Genomic DNA, 19,964 nt, shown 5'->3' with positions numbered 1-19,964 from the left:
CGGTGGGAGCGGGGTTCAGGATTGGGAACGTGTGTACACCCGTGGCGGATGCATGTTGATGTATGGCAAAACCAATAGAATATTGTAAAGTAAAAAAAAAAAAAAAGAAGTACAGCCCTGATATAAAATACAAACACTAGATCCTACTACAGTCACCCAGCATGCCTGTGTGCTCAGTCACTTCAGTCCTATCGGAGTCTCTGCGACACTATGGATGTAACCCACCAGTCTCCTCTATTCATGGGATTCTCCAAGCAAGAATACTCCAGTGGGTTGCCACACCCTCGTCCAAGGGATCCTCCCAAACCAGGGACCCAACTCCTGTCTCCTGTGTCTCCTGCACTACAAGAAGATACTTTACCCACTAAGCCAGGTGGGAAGCCCAGTCACCCAGCAGCCATCTTCAAAAATTCTGTCTTCAGTAACAAAACTTGCTATAGTCTTTCCAGTATTCTTTGGTATAGTCTATTTTCTCAAGTGCAAATGCCTTCTGCAGTCTACCTAAAACCTGTGTCCATTTTCAAAGACTTCAACTAGGGAACACTTCCTGGCTAAATTAATTCTAGTACTCTATCCACATCCATGCACGTATGCACTCATTCTTTCAAAACGAGTTTTATGAAAAACACCAATTTTAAACCCCAATTATTTATTCGTTTACTCTTTGGAAACAAAAAAATTAGTCTTCCCCCTTTAGCCTGTGAGCTTCGGTAACGAAGTTAGTATGTCTTTTATCTCATCTCTATGGAGAAGGCAATGGCACCCCACTCCAGTACTCTTGCCTGGAAAATCCCAGGGACGGGGGAGCCTGGTGGGCTGCCATCTATGGGGTCGCACAGAGTCGGACACGATTGAAGCGACTTAGCTTAGCTTGTATCTCATCTCTATAGTCATTTTATTTAAAATGTTTGTTGAACACATCCAAAATGAATTAATAATGTCGTGCCCTGAAGAAATGAACGGATCTCCACAAGCAAGATGTCAAGGCCCCTTGCAGACTAATCTTAGTTTCACTCACTCTCCCATGGTCCTGGTCGGATACGGGACATGGCAAAGGTGCGGTGGGCGGTTACCACGAGGTGCTGGGGGCGTGGCCCCGCAGCATCGCTCCGCCCCTGCCGCTCTTACTCTCCTCGTCGGCTCCGCCAGCAAGGAGAGAGGGCGTGGCCTCGGAGCCTCCTCCATTCTGGGGTCGAGCCGGAGGGATGTTGCCTGCTCAGGAGGAAGCTGACAGGACGGTGTTTGTGGGAAATTTAGAGGCTCGAGTGCGGGAAGAAATTCTTTACGAGCTGTTCCTTCAGGTACAGTCGGCAGGGAAGGGGTATCAGAGGGGCGGAGCGCGTCAAGCCGGAAGCGCAGCAGGAGGGGCGGGGCGCACCTGAACCACCCGGAGTCCGGCTCCCTTTCCCTCCTCATCCTTTGCTCTGGTTTTAATTTAGTTCCGCTTTGGCTCAGCTGTCTCCAGGTTAGCAAGTGGGTAGTCCAGTGTTCTTGCCTGGAGAATCCCAGGGACGGGGGAGCTTGGTGGGCAGCCGTCTATGGGGTTGCACAGAGTCGGACACGACTGAAGCGACTTAGCAGCAGCAGCAGCAGTGAAGTGACAAAAAGTGCGCCTCATTCCCAGCCCTTCCCCTTCCCATCCCCATTGCAGAGTCCTGGGGTGTGCGGTGACGAGGATACCCCCAACCCCCAGCCCTGAGTCAGGGCTTTGCAGAGGCTGCCTGGGCCTCGGTGTGCTCAGGCAAAACGGAAAACAGCTCTGTCACTGTCTTCCTTCAGATAATAAGCACCCTGACGCCCTACATCCCGCGAAATGAGAGGAATATATTTTAAAATGCTTCCCGTATACGTTACTTACTCTCCCAAGCCCTTTTATACAGGAGATGATTTTACTCCAGAATAAATGAGATTTCCTCATAATTTGGGCAGCCAAATCATGACTGAGACCGATTGATACCCTGACTGCTGCTGCTGCTGCTAAGTCGCTTCAGTCGTGTCCGACTCTGTGCGACCCCATAGATGGCAGCCCCCCAGGCTCCCCCGTCCCTGGGATTCTCCAGGCAAGAACACTGGAGTGGGTTGCCATTTCCTTCTCCAGTACCCTGACTAGTTCCCTTTATTTCATACCAAGAGGATCTTACAAAAACTTTTTCAGACCTGATAACTTATGTCTCCTGTATACACCTACTGTATACACATAGATTTTACATGCTAAAGCGATATCCACATTCGGCCGTTCATTTAACCGTTTAATGATCAATAATTACAATGACAGTAAGTAAGGTGCTAGGCATACACATTGGAGACAGTCCTTGGTCTTTCTAAAAGGAGAAATTTAAAATTAATTATCACGTTTTAAAATAATGTGCAAAAAGAGGGACATTTAGTACAGCAAAGTTGTTTCAAGTGTGAATTCTGATATCTGCAATGTGATTTTGGCCAAGTACATAAATAGCTCAGCACCACAGTTTCCTCAAATGTCAGTGGGAGTCATAGTATCTACAGTATGATGTGGTGTGAAGACTGAGTAAACTCATCCAGATCAGACAGAACTGAACCTGGTACCTCCTAAGTGTTTGCTGCTGCTGCTACTGCTAAACAATACTACTATTACTATTAATAATAGTACTGATGCTTATATCAAGAGAAATCAAAAGTGACTTTCCTCTATCAGAATAAGAGCAAGTTCCAAGGGAGACCATAGCAAAACTAAATTCTAAGGGCTAAGCATGAGTATCAGAGGGGAAAGGGGTTATTTATGTAGTTTCTGAAAGGCTCTACATTTGTGTCTGAACTAAATTGCCCCTCTATTAATTATGAAGTGAAAGTGAAAGTGTTAGTCACTCAGTCCTTTCCGACTCTTTGCAGCACCATAGAGGGTAGCCCGCGAGGCTCCTCTGTCCATAGGATTCTCCAGGCGAGGAAACTGGAGTGGGTTGACATTTCCTTCTCCAGGGGATCTTCCCAACCCAGGGATCAAACCTGGGTCTCTTGCATTGCAGGCAGACTCTACCATCTGAGCCACCAACAGATGCACACAATTTAATAGAATTTTCTGCAGGAACACAGTTTCATTTCCTGGACATAAAACATTACTTGAAAAATATTGCGGATTTTAAGGCTTTAATGCTTATTCTTCTAACTTGCCATCCTTTTAAACCTGCCATTTTTAATCTACTCTAATACTTGTCTTTTCCTGCAGTTATTTTTCATCCTAGTATTATTTGGAATTTATCATTCTAACTTAAAAAAAAAGGAAAGAAGAAGAGGAGGGATGGAGGGAGGTAGAAAGAAAATTTATAGTTCTTTTTCTCCAGAAAGCTTCTCTCATGTTGAGCCAACAAAAAAGAGGGGGGTGGGAATTATAAGGTCATGGGATGGATAGATCTGAATGCCCCCATGCACATATGTTATTTCTAGTCAATAGGAACTGGATCTGTACCAGTTGTATGTGAAACTACAAGATACATTAGATAGATTGATAGTCTCATTTTTTTTTAATAATTTCTAGCTAAATGTTCATCTGTATTAGATCAGGCAGCAAAGCATTTGTTTTTATTTTTGCCTATGCTCTTCTGTATTCTGGGACGATTTACTAAAGTGAGGTGTCTTTTAGAAAGGCTCAACCCAGCAAAACTTAGCAAATCTTGACAACTGGCAGCACTATTTATGTGTTTGACTCTGGTTTAAAAGTACTAAAAATTTATGATGTGATTTTTACTACCAGCAAGTCTTCTTGTTGAATATCATCTTTTAAAATGCATGGGTATATTTTTGAATTTGTAAAATTCAAAGCATATAAGCATATTCTGTCCATTTGTGATTTCATATATTTAATATCACTTGTGGAGAAACACTGATTAAAATTGATTTGTTTTTTTCTATATGGTTCTCCTTTTTACTAGTTTCTTTCAAATTTCTGATTATCCTTGGAAGAGTGAAAATCAGGTTTAGTATCTTTGTATTCTTAACCAAGAAATCTGGGCCATGAAGATCCAGAGAAGGAAATAGCAACCCACTCCAGTATTCTTGCCTGAAAAATCCCATGGACAGAGGAGCCTGATGGACTATAATCCAAAGGATCACAGTCTCACAACTGAGAGACAAATCACAGCACAGTACAGAGATCTCAAGGGGAAAGATAATGAATTTAGGTTCAAATGTGTTGAGTTTGAAGTATAATCACATGGAGCTCTCAAGGAGACTGTCTGCATGAAGGAGGCATGAGTGTGAAAAAAATAGATTCGTTGATAAGGTAGTTCTTGAAGCCAGAAGGGAGGATGAGCTATTCCCTGGGAAAGTAGAGAATAAAGAAAGAAAGATTGAATCTTAAATACAGTATCATTTTAAAGATGATAATTAACATTTTTCTTTAGATTAAAAACAATTCCTTAATATACTTATCCAACTCAACAGAGAAAAGCAAACAGTCATTAAAGAGCAATGAATAAGTATGAGCCATCTACCTTTAAATCTATATGATGCTTGGTAAGTACTTCCTCTAATCATTGTCATGCTGGAAATGTGACATTTGAGGGTGTAATTAGCACTCTTTTACAATATTTGACTCTGCTTTTGTACTCTGTATTGCTAATTATAGGTTTTAATCACAATAAAATATAAATATTTTCAATTTTATTTTATCCTATTTTAATAATATACCATGGAATAATATTCCCCAGTTATTAGACTTAGACCCTTACTGATTTTTCATTTTTACAAATAGTGTACCTACTTAAAAGTCTTAAACATATTAACACACTTTTCCCTTTGAGAATATTTACCAAATGGGCTTACCATATTAAAATACAGTTTCTATATAGATCAGAAATTTAATTTCTCTCGTGAAAATGTTTTAATCTTGTCAGAAAAAAAAAATAGGCTTTAATGTGATGTTACCAGTTTCTTTCAGTTCAGTTCAGTCGCTCAGTCGTGTCCGACTCTTTGCGACCCCATGAATTGCAGCACGCCACGCCTCCCTGTCCATCACCAACTCCCAGAGTTCACTCAAACTCACATCCATCGAGTCCGTGATGCCATCCAGCCATCTCATCATCTGTCATCCCCTTCTCCTCCTGCCCCCAATCCTTCCCAGCATCAGAGTCTTTTCCAATGAGTCAACTCTTTGCATGAGGTGGCCAAAGTACTGGAGTTTCTTTATGGCAACATAAACCCAACATCTCAAGGAATGCTGGGTTTATCATTTCAATTATTTTTGAGTTAAACATGGTCTATATGTGTGGAGGCAAAGTAGTATTTTAATCTTAGATTTAAATGCACTCTAAATTGTTGTTAGGCCTATCTTTCTTTTTAAGATTTGGAACTATTACCTAAAATTTCCTGACCTTAACAACATAAGTGTTTTTTGATGAGCCAGAAAATGCCAAGAAAGTGTGATGAAGTATGATATTTATTGTTAGGAAAATACATGATCAGAAGAACTATGTAAAGCTGTTATTGCTAACAGATTTGGAATTTTAGCCTAAATTGAATATAGTTGATTTTCTGAGTGTAAAAAAATATTTAGATTTATGACAAAATAATTTTTAAGTTTCTTTCAGGCTGGGCCATTAACCAAAGTGACTATATGCAAAGACAGAGAAGGAAAGCCGAAATCTTTTGGATTTGTCTGCTTTAAACACCCAGAATCGGTGTCTTATGCCATAGCTCTGCTGAATGGAATTCGTTTATATGGAAGACCAATTAATGTGCAGTATCGATTTGGTAGGTTCTCTCACTGATGAAATCTTCCAAGTGTGTTTTGTTGGTGGTGGTGTTTCCAGAGGTGTAAACTTTTTTTTTTTTTTTTCTCCTATGTTTTTTGTGTTATAGCCTAAGACCAAAAAAGTGCTCCTATAGCCTCTTAAAATTTCTCAGAACACATTCATAATGTTATGTGATTAGTTACTACTACCAATGACATTGCCAAATCCATAGCATCATTTCTATATTAAAATTTAAAGTGGTCTCTTTTAATGTCAGCCAGCAAATAGCCATGATGGTTGCTATTGGCTGTTAAAAATTAAACAAATCTAAGTGAACTGGGGATACCCAACTCTAGCTTTTATGCAGCAAGGCTATTTGCTGATCTTCTTGTCAATGGTATCAAATATCTACCATTTGGAAGATAGGGTGGGTGCCTTAGTCTTTGTCCTGGGTTTACCATGTTATACATATCACCCTGGATCTGAGCCCTGTAAAAGCAGCTGGCCAAAGGCTGACCCTTCATAGCCACAGAGAAAAGCTTCCTGACATGAATGGCCTCAGTCACCTTCTCCTGCTACACATCAACACTGTTCATCATTGATTAGATGTCCAGAGAACATGGCGTTATTACTCTAGCCCTTTTATAGTTTGAGGGATTCATAGAGGCAGTGCTTATACTTATGTTGCGGTGCTTATGGTACTTATGTTCCTTCCCTCCTCAATGATTCAGGTTTATGAATGTACCCCTTGTTTGGTTCTTGTGCTTCTCGCTGTACTAAAAAAAACATAAGAATAAGAAAACACTGTTGTCTTGTTGCAAAGGAAAAGGGCCACTTCACATTTCATTTTATTTTGTCTTAACAAAGATAATTAATTGGCTGCATTATGCTCTTAAGTACCACCCGATTAACTCATACCGACAGTAAAACAGGCCAGGCCATATCATGTCCTGACACATCCCCAGCCACCTGCTCAGTGGCCTCTGTCAGGTTACTTTCATGTTTGTCAGTGCAGTTTAGAGAACTCATGCCTTCCACACAGAAGGCAAATAACACTGATCATTTGCCATCTTTAGTTTACAGGTATGTATTAGCAAGCAGCATTATATACTTTGTATGGCCCCATGTCAGCCTAATTCTTTTCTACAGTCATTGCTTTGGACAAAGCTTGGTTATAATTCACGCTCTTATAAGTGATATAAGCAACCCTGTAAGTAGCACTTGGGAGGTCAGAAACATCTTGTGTATTTTATATGGAGTTTTTGAAAATGGCTTAATGTGAGAACTCCAAAAAGATGTACCTTGAAATAATCTGTTATTCTTTTTCTTTTGAAGGGAGCTCTCGCTCTTGTGAACCTGCTAACCAAAGTTTTGAAAGCTGTGTTAAGATAAATTCACACAGCTACAGGTAATTAAAAATATTTTTTTTTCATAAAGGTAAGGCAAATAAATATGGTCTTAATACCAGGAAGGGTTTTCATATATTCTATAAAACCTTTCTATTTAGACATAGGTTAATATTAAAGAATTCATTTTTCCTGAAGGCATGAAAAGTGACAGAAAGTATTTTCATTTAAAATTCAGTCAATATTTTCTGCAGTAGGTGGGAGAGATTTATATTTGTAGCATTGTTTATAGATTACCGTGTACTTTTCATTACTGTGAAATCACTTAAGTGTGCAAAGTCTCACTGTGATGGATCATAGAAATACTATTATCCATATTTTATACTTGAATAAATATATAGATGCAAAAGTTAACTAATTGCCAAGGGCACAAAGATGAAAAGGTGATAGTTTCTAGGCTTGAAATTAAGCCTTTGAACATTAAGTCACTCTACTATTTATTTTACTACTTTTTAGAATTTCCCTATGGTAATTTTCAAAATATTCTCATATTTGATGTAGGCTTATTTCTTGATGCAACCATAGCCTGCAGGGATGCTCTCAGTTTAGCTATACTAAAGGTCATGGGACAGAAAGTCTCCCAAACCAGATTAAGGTGCTCAAATCACAGCATTTATTAAACCAATTTAAAAGATACAGGGAAAAGCAAAAGGAAAGCTTTGGGTATTGGATAATTTAACATTTGGAGGATAGGATACAAGTACGCAGGGGACCCTACTAGCTGAGTTCTGGTTACACTGATATTCATACAACCTGTTTCTCTCTCTATTGCATCATCCTTCCCCACTGATTGTGTGGTTATTAGCCCTAGAGTGGGCTTCCCATGTGGCTCTAGTGGTAAAAAACCATCTCTCAATGCAGGAGACTTAAGAGAGGAAGGTTCCATCCCTAGGTCAGGAAGATCCCCTGGAGAAGGCATGGCAACCCACTCCAGTATTCTTGCCTGGAGAATCTCTGGACAGTCTACAAGCCTGGCAGGCTATAGTCCATCAGATCAGATCAGTCGCTCAGTTGTGTCTGACTTTTTGCGACCCCATGAATCGGAGCACACCAAGCCTCCCTGTCCATCACCAACTCCCGGAGTTCACTCAGACTCACGTCCATCGAGTCAGTAATGCCATCCAGCCATCTCATCCTCTGTCGTCCCCTTCTCCTCTTGCCCCCAATCCCTCCCAGCAAAGGAGTCTTTTCAAATGAGTCAACTCTTCGCATGAGGTGGCCAAAGTACTGGAGTTTCAGCTTTAGCATCATTCCTTCCAAAGAAATCCCAGGGCTGATCTCCTTCAGAATGGACTGGTTGGATCTCCTTGCAGTCCAAGGGACTCTCAAGAGTCTTCTCCAACACCACAGTTCAAAAGCATCAATTCTTCGGCACTCAGCCTTCTTCACAGTGCAACTCTCACATCCATACATGACCACAGGAAAAACCATAGCCTTGACTAGACGAACCTTTGTTGGCAAAGTAATGTCTCTGCTTTTGAATATGCTATCTAGGTTGGTCATAATTTTCCTTCCAAGGAGTAAGCGTCTTTTTAATTTTATGGCTACAGTCACCATCTGCAGTGATTTTGGAGCCCAGAAAAATAAAGTCTGACACTGTTTCCCCATCTATTTCCCATGAAGTATTGGGACCAGATGCCATGATCTTCGTTTTCTGAATGTTGAGCTTTAAGCCAACTTTTTCAGTCTCCACTTTCACTTTCATCAAGAGGCTTTTGAGCTCCTCTTCACTTTCTGCCATAAGGGTGGTGTCATCTGCATATCTGAGGTGATTGATATTTCTCCCAGCAATCTTAATTCCAGATTGTGTTTCTTCCAGTCCAGCGTTTCTCATGATGTACTCTGCATATAAGTTAAATAAACAGGGTGACAATATACAGCCTTGACGTACTCCTTTTCCTATTTGGAACCAGAAGGGTCGCACAGAATCAGACACACCTGAAGCAACTTAGCAAGCATGCACACACGAGCACTAGAGTTGAGGTTAGAGTAAGAGATTCCATTCAGATAGAAAGTTCCTAGAGCTAATCTCACTTACTTGCTTTCTCAAAGAGACAGAGAGGCAAATATACCTGGCCACAGAAGGAGCTACATACTCACAAGGTCTACCTTAGTTTCTTAGGCAGAGCAGACATAAGAACAGCATAACTTAGCCCAGTGGCACCATGATAATGACTTGGTCTTTCCTTCCCTTTCTACCCATGACTAACAGTCTTATTTGTTCCATCGTATTTTCTACTGAATCTATCCGTGGCATCTCTTAACACATGCTAAATTATTTATTTTGAATATTTAATATATGTTGTGAATTCTGCCTATGTCTTCCAAGTCACTTGCTTGTTCTAATTACAGTATCATCACTCTCTCATAAATCTGTATTAGCTGAGTTCTAGCTACACTAATGTTCATAGGCCCTGTTTCTCTCTGCTGCTGCATCAGATCCATCAATGTATCTTTCATAAAGGCTACCATATTCTTTTCTTCTGAGTTTTATCCATGCTGGTTGTTTTCTTGTTTTCTGTAGCAGAACTGAATGTTCTCAAGTAAACTAACAGCATTGAACCTCCCATGCCTGCTAATTATATCTACCCCCCTAAGCGTAAAAGAGTGACCTCTTAGGACTGGCAGTTACCCAGACTCATCTTTTGAAGAAGTACCGCGCCCCACGCATAGCACAGTGTGCTCCACGTCCTCATTGTCCCCCACATTTCTAAATCAATGAAATCGGGACAAAGTAGGTGCTGAAATCAGACTATCTGAATCTGAGTCCTGCCTCTGTCACTTTATTAACAGTATAACCCTGGACAAATGATCACACTGTACCTCATATCTACAATGAAGACAATTATTGTCAAAGAGTCAAATTTTATAGTTTCAAGGTATTTAAAATGGCATATAGCAAGTATCCAGTGAGTGCTTTCAGCAAATGTTGGCAGGAGGTGGTGGTGATTCACTTCCTTGGTATGAAAGGAACTGTGGACTCATGAATTGAGCCATTTAGGTTACATAAAAACTTGCCTTATTCTTCTAATGGGAAAAGATACCTCTTTTTTCCATATGAGTTTGGACAGAAACAAGGTATTGCTAGGTGTGGGGCAGAAGAAGACTAGATAAACAACTAGAAGATAGCAGTAACTCATACATGTTCTACTTCTATTTGATATGCATTTCATTATCACAAATTCTAGGCTAAAAGATCAGAGATAGGTATACATTCCATAATACTCCATTTCACGGGTAATACCTTATTCTTCTAGTATGTGCTGCATTATAAAGGAAGGATGAGAAAAGGTCATAGTGTCCTAGAAGTCTTGTGCAGAGAATGCTGCTCTTGTCATACCCTCATCTTTCACTAGTCTTCTTGGAAATGTGTTTTTGTGCTTGTTATTACCTCTTATACTTTCTGCTTTTAGTAAATAGTTCCTGTATTAGTGTGCTTGTGTTAGTCACTCAGTTGTGTCGGATTCTTTGCAACCCCATGGACTATAGCCCTCCAGGCTTCCCTGTCCATGGGATTCTTCAGGAAAAAATACTGGAATGTGTTGCTACTCCCTTCTCCAGGAGATCTTTGCAACCCAAGAATCAAAACCTGGTTTCTGGCCTTGCAAGCAGATTCTTTACCGTCTCAGCCACCAGTGCTAGTTCAGTTCAGGCGCTCAGTCGTGTCCAATTCTTTGCAAGCCCATGGACTGAAGCACACCAGGCTTCCCTGTCCATCACCAACTTCCGGAGCTTGCTCAAACTCATGTCCATCAAGTCAGTGATGCCTTCCAACCGTCTCATCCTCTGTCGTCCCCTTCTCCTCCTGCCTTCAATCTTTCCCAGCATCAGGATCTTTTCCAATGAGTCAGTTCTTTGCATCAGGTAGCCAAAGTTTCAGCTTCAGCATCAGTCCTTCCAATGAATATTCAGGACTGATTTCCTTTAGGATGGACTGGTTCAATCTCCTTGCTGTCCAAGGGACACTCAAGAGTCTTCTCCAACACCACAGTTCAAAAGCATCAATTCTTCAGTGCTCAGCTTTCTTTATAGTCCAACTCTCACATCCATACATGACTACTGGAAAAACCATAGCTTTGACTATATGGACCTCTGTTGGCAAAGTAATGTCTCTGCTTTTTAATATGCTATCTAGGTTGGTCATAGCTTTTCTTCCAAGGAGCAAGCATCTTTTAATTTCATGGCTGCAGTCACCACCTGCAGTGATTTTTGAGTCCCAGAAAATAAAGTCAGTCACTGTTACCATTGTTTCCCCATCTGTTTCCCATGAAGTGATGGGACCAGAAGCCATGATCTTAGATTTCTGAATGTTTTGTTTTAAACCAACTTTCTCTCTCTCCTCTTTCACTTTCATCCAGAGGCTCTTTAGTTGTTCTTCACTTTCTGCCGTAAGGGTGGTGTCATCTGCATGTCTGAGGTTATTGATATTTCTCCTGGCAATTTGACTCCAGCTTGTGCTTCATCCAGCCCAGCATTTCTCATGATGTATTCTGCATGTAAGTTAAATAAGCAGAATGACAATATACAGCCTTGACATACACCTTTCCCGATTAGGAGCCAGCCTGTTGTTCCATGTACAGTTCTAACTATTGCTTCTTGACCTACATACAGATTTCTCAGGAGGCAAGTAAGGTGGTCTGGTATTCCCATCTCTTTCAGAATTTTCCACAGTTTGTTGTGATCCAAACAGTCAAAGGCTTTGGCATAGTCAATAAAGCAGAAGTAGATGTTTTTCTGTAACTCTCTTGCTTTTTTGATAATCCAGCAGATGTTGGCAACTTGATCTCTGGTTCCTCTGCCTTTTCTAAAACCAGCTTGAACATCTGGAAGTTCACTATTCATGTACTGTTGAATCCTGGATTGGAGAATTTTGAGCATTACTTTTCTAGTGTGTGAAATGAGTGCAATTGTGTGGTAGTTTGAATATTCTTTGGTATTGCCTTTCTTAGGGATTGGAATGAAAACTGACCTTTTCCATTTCTATGGCCACTGCTGAGTTTTCCAAATTTGCTGGCATACTGAGTGCAGCGCTTTCACAGCATCGTCTTTTAGGATTTGAAATAGCTCAACTAGAATTCCATCACCTCCACTAGCTTTGTCTGTAGTGATGCTTCCTAAGGCCCACTTGACTTTGCATTCCAGGATGTCTGGCTGTAGGTAAGTGATCACACCATCGTGATTATCTGAGTCATGCAGATACTTTTTGTATAGTTCTTCTGTGTATTCTTGCCACCTCTTAATATCTTCTGCTTCTGCTAGGTCCATACGACTTCTGTCATTTATTGTGTCCATCTTTGCATGAAATGCTCCCTTGGTATCTCTAACTTTCTTGAAGAGATCTCTAGTCATTCCCATTCTATTATTCTCCTCTATTTCTTTGATCACTGATCACTGAGGAAGGCTTTCTCATCTCCCCTTGCTATTCTTTGGAACTCGCATTCAAATGGGTATATCTTTCCTTTTCTCCTTTGCCTTTAGCTTCTCAGTGCTAAAGCCACCATAAAAAGTATCACAAATGAAATTAAACACAGAAATGTATTGTCTCACAGCTCAAAGTCCAAAATCAAGGTGTCTGCTAGAGTTCCTTTTGAGGGCGATGAGAAAGAATCTGTTCTGTGCCTCTCTCATATATGCTGTGCTGTACTTGGTTGCTCAGTCATGTTTGACTCTGTGCAGCCCCATAGACTGTAGCCCGCCAGGCTCCTCTGTCCATGGGATTCTCCAGGCAGGGATATTAGAGTGGGTTGCCATGTCCTCCTCCAGGGGATCTTCCCAACCCAGGGATTGAACCCAGTTCTCCCATATTGCAGGTGGATTCTTTACCATTTGAACCACCAGGGAATCCAGTGCCTCTCTCATAGCTTCTTCCCCTCATTTGTTGGCAATCATTGATATTCCTTGACATGTACAAGCATCACCCAATTCTCTGCCTTCATCTCCATATGATGTTCTCCCTGTGTGCATCTGTCTCCAAAAGTTTCCCCTTTGACTAGAATAAAGAAGGATGCCTGTTTAGCACCTCCTACTCCAGTATGACCTCCTCTTAGCTAATTACATCTGCAGCAACTTTATTTCCAAATAAGGTCTCAGTTCAGTTCAGTTGCTCAGTCATGTCTGACTCTTTGCGACCCCATGGACTGCAGCACACCAGGCTTCCCTGTTGGTCCATCACCAATAGGAGCTTGCTCAAACTCATGTCCATTGAGTCAGTGATGCCATCCAACCATCTCATCCTCTGTCATCCCCTTCTCCTCCTGCCTTCTATCTTTCCAGCAACAGGGTCTTTTCCAATGAGTCAGCTCTTCACATCAGGTGGCCAAAGTATTGGAGTTTCAACTTCAGCATCAGTTCTTCCAATGAATATTCAGGACTGATTTTCTTTAGGATGGACTGGTTTGATCTCCTTGCAGTCCAAGGGACTCTGAAGAGTCTTCTCCAACAACACAGTTCAAAAGCATCAATTCTTTGGTGCTCAGCTTTCTTTTTAGTCTAACTCTCACATATAAGGTCACATTCTGAATTATTTGGTGTTAGGACTACAACATATAACTTTTGAGTTGACACAGTTCAACTTGTGACTTCCCAATTTACATGTGACTCCTCTATGGAGAAACATATGCACGCCCTGAAATTCTCATGGGAAAGATAGTGGTTTTAGAAATTTTGCAGCTATTTTTATAATGATGCTAATCTCATGACCTCTGCTACTGGGTCACATCTTTCCCAGTCTATAACCTCACTGTGCTTTTTATCTTGTTTCTTTACCATCACTTACTGCAAACACATGTTCACGTCTCCTTGAACTTTGTCTCCAGATCAGTCTGTTATATTTACCCCTTCTTCTCACTGAAAAATTATCCTTCACATCTTTACTTCCTATTCACTTCTTAACCCCACTGTTGTTTGGAAGCTGTTCTTCGAACAGTTTGTTGTCAGGAATCTTCTGATCAATGATAGAGTAGCTCTAATGCTTATCCAGTTTACTCTAACAACCAACACTAAGTATTTCCTCGCTGAAACCCACTTTTCCACTGGCTTCTGTGATCCTGCTCTCACCATGAACCAACACCTATCCGTCTGACAGCTTCTTGTTGTTCTCCTGCCCTTGTCTTTGCCTCCATCTGCCTGTTTTAATTCACCCTTCCCACAGTAAACTTCCTGTCCTAAGATTAGCAGTATTAGTGTTAAAATTGTGGCATACTGTGGAGCAAGTAGAATGAAGACTAGCTATAATGAGGACTAGCTGAGAATCCAGCCAGTACATATAACATTGGGATTTATTAGAGATCTCCATAGATGCAAAAATTACATATATAAATGAAATTTTTGGACACTTCTGATGTTAATCAGGGATTGTGCATGTGTGCAAAATCACTTCAGTCGTGTCTGTCTCTTTGCAACCCTGTGAACCACAACCCCCCAGGCTCCTCTGTCCATGGAATTCTCCAGGCAAGAATACTGAAGTGGGTTGCCATACCCTCCTCCGGGGGTTTTCCCAACCCAGAAATCGAACCCGAGTCTCTCACATCTTCTGCACTGGCAGGCAGGTTCTTTACCACTATCACCGTGTGGAAGAAATCAGCAAATATGTGTTCATGCTAATATCAGCAGCCTGTTTAACAAAGAGCATAATTTTTTTAGTTTAACAGTGAAAATACCTTCAAAAATGAATTGAAAAAATTCCTATTTTTTCACCTTTTTTTATTTGTAGAAGATTGAGTGTATGCTTGGTGATTATTATTGACTTACTTTGCTTTCTTCATATCTGAGTGTTCTATGCCTTTATACAACTATAACATTGATTAACATTTTCCTATCAGAAAGCCAAATGTGACTCTAAATATTGAGATTTCAGTATGTGGTAATTAATAAGACTTGAGATACTGCTCTGTCACTATATTATCAGTGTAATATGTTTAAAGTTAATTTATCTTAATTGAGCTTTTAGAGAAGTTCTTTAATTATGAAGCTGTCTCTTTTTTTTTTTTTCTAAGACTAGAGTACCTCTGTCCATAGGAATTTTAACTTCATATTACTTCTTCTTTTACCTCCCTCAAGAAATGAAGAAGCCATGGGCAGATCTTCCTTTTCCATGCAGTTCTCTCCAATTAATAATGCATCTTTATCTCAAGAATATTTTCTCTTTCAGAAGATGGTAAGTTTGATATGCCTTTGGTTGAAAATATAACATGATAATACAAACTATAAAGGATATGAAAACTGCTTGGAACTTAAGCTCAACTCAAAGCCTAGAGTGAAGGCAGAATATGCCTTGAGCACTGTGCCCCAGTGGCGATCTGCTCTTTTATCTGAAATCGATCATCTGAAATCCCACACATGTTATCTCTGCAAACAGCCAGTGTATGAATGAAAAATGGCAGATGCAAGTGATAATGCACTGTAGTAAATTAGAATTTGAATCACTTAAATGACTGTATTTTTAAAATTTAAAAGGTATGTTTCTAAAATTGAATACTGTTTAATGAAGCGTTTTGATAGAATGTAGCATCAATCACCATATACTGCTTTTGTACATAGGTTTTTATTTTAACTAAACACAAAGTTTCTCAATTGGTAGAGTAAACTACCTTATTTCCAAAGACTCTCAAAAATGTGGTTCTGGCCTAGAAATCACAGTGGTGGACTATATTGTTAAAGGGGAACTTAGGAAATGTTTTCTTCTAACTTCTCATTATATACATAATAAAATTGAGGTTCAGAGATTAATCAGAAAGCCCAAGATTATACAACTTGTTAAGGACAGCTGTGGGACTGTAACACAGGTATTCTGATTAACACGAGATTTCTTGCAAACATCCAACATACATATGATCTTCAGATTTTTCAAATAGCCATTTTCACTTTGTAAACATAATGAATAATTTATGTAAACATAATGATAATTTAATTTTTGGAAAAATACGGTCTGTGCTTAGTTGTGTCTGACTCGTTTATGACCCTGTGGACTGTAGCCCACCAGGCTTCCCTGTCCATGGGATTTCCCAGGCAAGAATACTGGAGTAGGTAGCCATTTCCTTCTCCAGAGGATCTTCCCAACCCAGGGATCAAACCCAAGCCTCCTGCATTACAGGCAGAATCTTTACCCGCTGAGCCGTCAGGAAAGCCCGTTCCTTGTTTATGGTGAGATAGTAATAACAGCCAATTCTCATCTAAAACCATCAATATCTTCTTTGTGGCATTATTTTTCTCTTTGATGAGATGAGCCATACATACATACACATACGCACACACGAGAGCTTGGTTTCCCTATTAATCTTTTTTAATGGAAGTAGATAACTTTATGATCACATTGTCCACAGTCTACTATTTATACTTTCATTCAAAAATATTAATAAGTATTAATGTTGCCGCATTCAGCATTACTGGTTACTAATTTATTTTTTATTTTTAACTGGAGGAAAATTGCTTAAGAATGTTGTGTTGGTTTCTGCTGCACAACAACGTGAATCAGTCCTAAGTCTACATATATGCCCTCCCTCTTGTGCCTCTCGCCTGCCCACCGAATCCGAGCCCTCTAGGTCATCACAGAGCACTGAGGTGAACTCAGCTCCCTGTGTTTTGTAGCAGCTTCCCTCTAGCTGTCTATTTTACACATGGTAATGTATTTTTTTCTATTACTACTCTCTCAATGCTACTCTCTCAATTTGTCCCACCCTCTCCTTCTTCTCCCATGTCCACAAGTCTGCCCTCTGTGTCTGTGTCTCTATTCCTGCCCTGTAAATAGGTCCTTAATCCACTTTAAATAGCTAGAAATTTGAGTTAATCTATCTTAAGAATTGACTGCTGTGCTGTAAAATATGGTGACTATCAGCCATGCATAAGGATTGATTATTTTCATTTTACTTAATTTTAATTAAAGTTTAAGTTTAGGAACAGAAACTTGATGCAGTTGTTGCAAAACTTTGAAGTATGTTTGCAAAAAAACTTGGGTATGTATAGCTACTATTTCAACTAAATTTTTTATAATCTAAATTCTGAGTAAATATTTTCAATGAAAATTTAGTATCCAAATTGAATATGCTTTTGAATATAAGTATAAATATGTAAATATATAGGGCTTCCCTGGTAGCTCCCTTGGAGAAGGAAATGGCAACTCACTCCAGTATTCTTGCCTGGAAAACCCCATGGATGGAGGAGACTAGTAGGCTACACAGTCCATGGGGTCGCAAAGAATCAGGCACGACTGAGCGACTTCACTTTCTTTCTTTCTTTCCCTGGTAGCTCAGTCAGTAAAGAATCTACCTGTAGTGCAGGAGACCTGGATTCAACCCCTGGGTTGGGAAGATCCCCTGGAAAAGGAAATTGCAGCCCACTCCAGTATTTTTGCCTGGGAAATCCTATGGACAGAGGAGCCTGGTGGGCTACCGTCCATGGGGTCACAAAAGTCAGACACAACTTAGCTACTAAACCACATCCATAAGTATAAAAGGCACAGCAGATTTTAAAGACTTAGTATAAAAAAGTAAAATATCTCATGAATAATTTTTATATTGATTACATGTTGAAATGACAATATTTTGGACATTTGGGAATAAAATATATTAGGGCTTCCCAAGTGACTCAGTGATAAATAATCCACCTGCCAATGCAGGAGACACAGGAGATGTGGGTTCAATCCCTGGGTCAGGAAGAGCCCCTGGAGTAGGAAATGGCAACTCACTCCAGTATTCTTTCCTGGGAAATTCCATGGACAGAGAAGCCTGGTGGGCTACAGTCCATGGGATGGCAAAGAATCAGACACAACTGAGCAAATGAGCACACACACAAGATATATGATTTAAATTGCACCTGTTTCATTGTTATTTTCGTCCTGTGACTATTAGAAGATTTAAAACTACCCATGTGGCTTACATTATATTTCTTTAGGACAGCACTGATCTGTACTGTAGTACGCTATACACCAGCTGGAATCTTTGTTAATCGTTTAAAGAAACTACTGCATCCCTGTCCTCCTTACTGACACATGGTTTGGTGTGCTCATAGTTACTTGTATAATAAATGTGAACTCTAACTTTGTCTTTTTTCTCCTTTGTGGGCTTGCTTTGGTAGGTGAATGTGTGTGGGTTTTTCCCACAGCAGTGGCCTGCCCACTACCCAGCACTGCAGCTTCCTTACTACGAGATGACAGCACCACTTCCTGGTAGCACTTCTGCATCTTCCTCCCTGAATCATGGGTCAGATCTGGAGGCGGGACCCAGCTCTTACGAATGGACTCAGCAGCAACCAAGTGACTCAGACCTTTACCAGACAAATAAACGAAAGAGGCAGAAACAAAGCAGTGATAGCGACAGTAGCACAGAAAACAGCAGAGGAGATGAATATAGCCCAAAGCTCCAAAAGTGTAAGAAAAAAAGATACTAGTATGTACATTCAAATGAAATGTGTCTCTACTAGTCTTCATTCTGTTAAAAGAAAAATCTGTATTCCACTAAAGGACCAATTCCATGGCTTTCTTGTCTTCTTTGAAATATGTAACAATATGATACCTGATTTGTATTTAATTTTTGTCTTGAAGGACAAAAATCTTAAAAACAATATAATGTGCTTTTTGTATTTGTAATGGTGGTGTTAACAAGAAATTCGCTCTTGAGTTGTTATGTTTTAGTATCAATGATGAACTTACACTAAACCATTAATCAAAAGTCACTTACTGAGCACTCATGGAGAATGCACCATGATCTCCTATATTGTTGCCTGTAACCCTCAGCTGAAGTTAGAAGTGGAATGGTCAGTTTTCTGAATGAAACTAATACAAATCTTTGACTTGCATGTTTTTCCTAAGAAGAGAGAATAAGCAGAGTTTAGTTTCCTTTATTACTGATACTTTTTTATGTCTAAATATCTTGTCTCAGCCTTACTCTCATACATATTTACTTCATATACAAGGATATACAACAGTGATACCAAAGGAAAGACGATTATCATGTGGCTAGCTTTGGTTCCTTTCCTTTTCATATGATTATATATAATTAGGAATACATGGCTCTTGACTTCCTATTTATTAATTGCATTTTATAAAAATTACTTGGCTATATCAGTATTTATTGTCCACCTCTTTTGCCATACAGGTTGGAAAGCATATATCGGACACATTTAGATCTTGATAATGAACAATGATTTCAGTAGAAAATTTCACTATTGTATGATATTTAATGTTTATCGTAAAATCAGCTTTCCTACTTCTGGACCATTTATTTGCAGGAATAAACAGACTACATGTAAAATTAATGATTTATTTGGACAATCTTGTTAACTTTGTAGCTCATCATAAACTAGAATGCTGAAAATATTTATTTATTGAATCCAGTTGAAAGGATCACACCCTCATTAGGAGCTAACCACCCAATTTTAACCATTCCTTGATATTTCTTTTGTGTATTGCATAGCACCTTATAGATATTTATTATTATTTAAAATAATAAAATATTTTTAGCAAAATTAGTAGCTGAATTTAACTTCTGGTTATGATTATACAATGCAGTCATGTTTTAAATGTAAATATTAGTCTGTTTTGATCTGACAAATGTGAAAATGTAAATTCTGCTTAATGTAGCTTGATCTATATAATTACATATTGCTGAATATTCAAACTAAAAATGCTGACCTTTTTTTAAATGAACATTTTTGCAATTTAGAATCATACCAAAGGGAAAATATCTTTCTATGTAAATAGGAAGTGATATATATCTAAAACACATTAACTTCACCTCTGCATTTTCTTCAATTCTTAGACCTTGCAAATTTCCTAAGCCCCAGATTATTTCATTGTAATTGGCATTATAGGAAATATATACACATAAGAAATATCTTAACAAGTACCAGGTTAAGAAAA

At 39.5% G+C, this 19,964-nt stretch overlaps 2 protein-coding genes across 3 annotated transcripts in view; one reads left to right on the top strand and one right to left on the bottom strand.

The window, feature by feature from the left end:
• Positions 1-5,181, bottom strand: part of LIPI (lipase I) — a 79,894-nt gene extending 74,713 nt beyond the window's left edge. Inside the window, exon 1 of the mRNA XM_055567808.1 lies at positions 5,018-5,181. The gene's annotated coding sequence lies outside the window, so the exon portion shown is untranslated. The remainder of the gene's footprint in view (positions 1-5,017) is intronic.
• Positions 874-19,729, top strand: RBM11 (RNA binding motif protein 11). 2 transcript variants are annotated; one of them, XM_055567810.1, is made up of 6 exons: positions 1,182-1,301; positions 4,377-4,488; positions 5,552-5,724; positions 7,041-7,113; positions 15,170-15,266; positions 18,182-19,729. In XM_055567810.1, exons 2-6 carry the CDS (start codon positions 4,454-4,456, stop codon positions 18,491-18,493), a joined length of 690 nt encoding a protein of 229 aa, XP_055423785.1. In that variant the 5' UTR covers positions 1,182-1,301; positions 4,377-4,453; the 3' UTR covers positions 18,494-19,729. The 2 variants fall into 2 exon arrangements, with proteins under 2 accessions (XP_055423784.1, XP_055423785.1); XM_055567809.1 differs by lacking the exon at positions 4,377-4,488 and having other exon boundaries at positions 874-1,301; positions 5,562-5,724.
• Positions 19,730-19,964: the final 235 nt, after the last annotated feature.

This window comes from Bubalus kerabau, chromosome 2 (genome assembly GCF_029407905.1).
Source record: "Bubalus kerabau isolate K-KA32 ecotype Philippines breed swamp buffalo chromosome 2, PCC_UOA_SB_1v2, whole genome shotgun sequence".
In the NCBI taxonomy this organism is placed as follows: domain Eukaryota; kingdom Metazoa; phylum Chordata; class Mammalia; order Artiodactyla; family Bovidae; genus Bubalus; species Bubalus kerabau.
This window is presented reverse-complemented; position numbering and strand designations above follow the sequence as displayed.

Bases quoted from the DNA above. Each gene is read 5' to 3' on its own strand.
- RBM11 (XM_055567809.1), top strand. From the start codon at position 1,206: ATGTTGCCTGCTCAGGAGGAAGCTGACAGGACGGTGTTTGTGGGAAAT. The intron at 5,725-7,040 runs GTAGGTTCTCTC...TTTCTTTTGAAG, and splicing joins TAATGTGCAGTATCGATTTG to GGAGCTCTCGCTCTTGTGAA. The intron at 15,267-18,181 runs GTAAGTTTGATA...TTGCTTTGGTAG, and splicing joins ATTTTCTCTTTCAGAAGATG to GTGAATGTGTGTGGGTTTTT.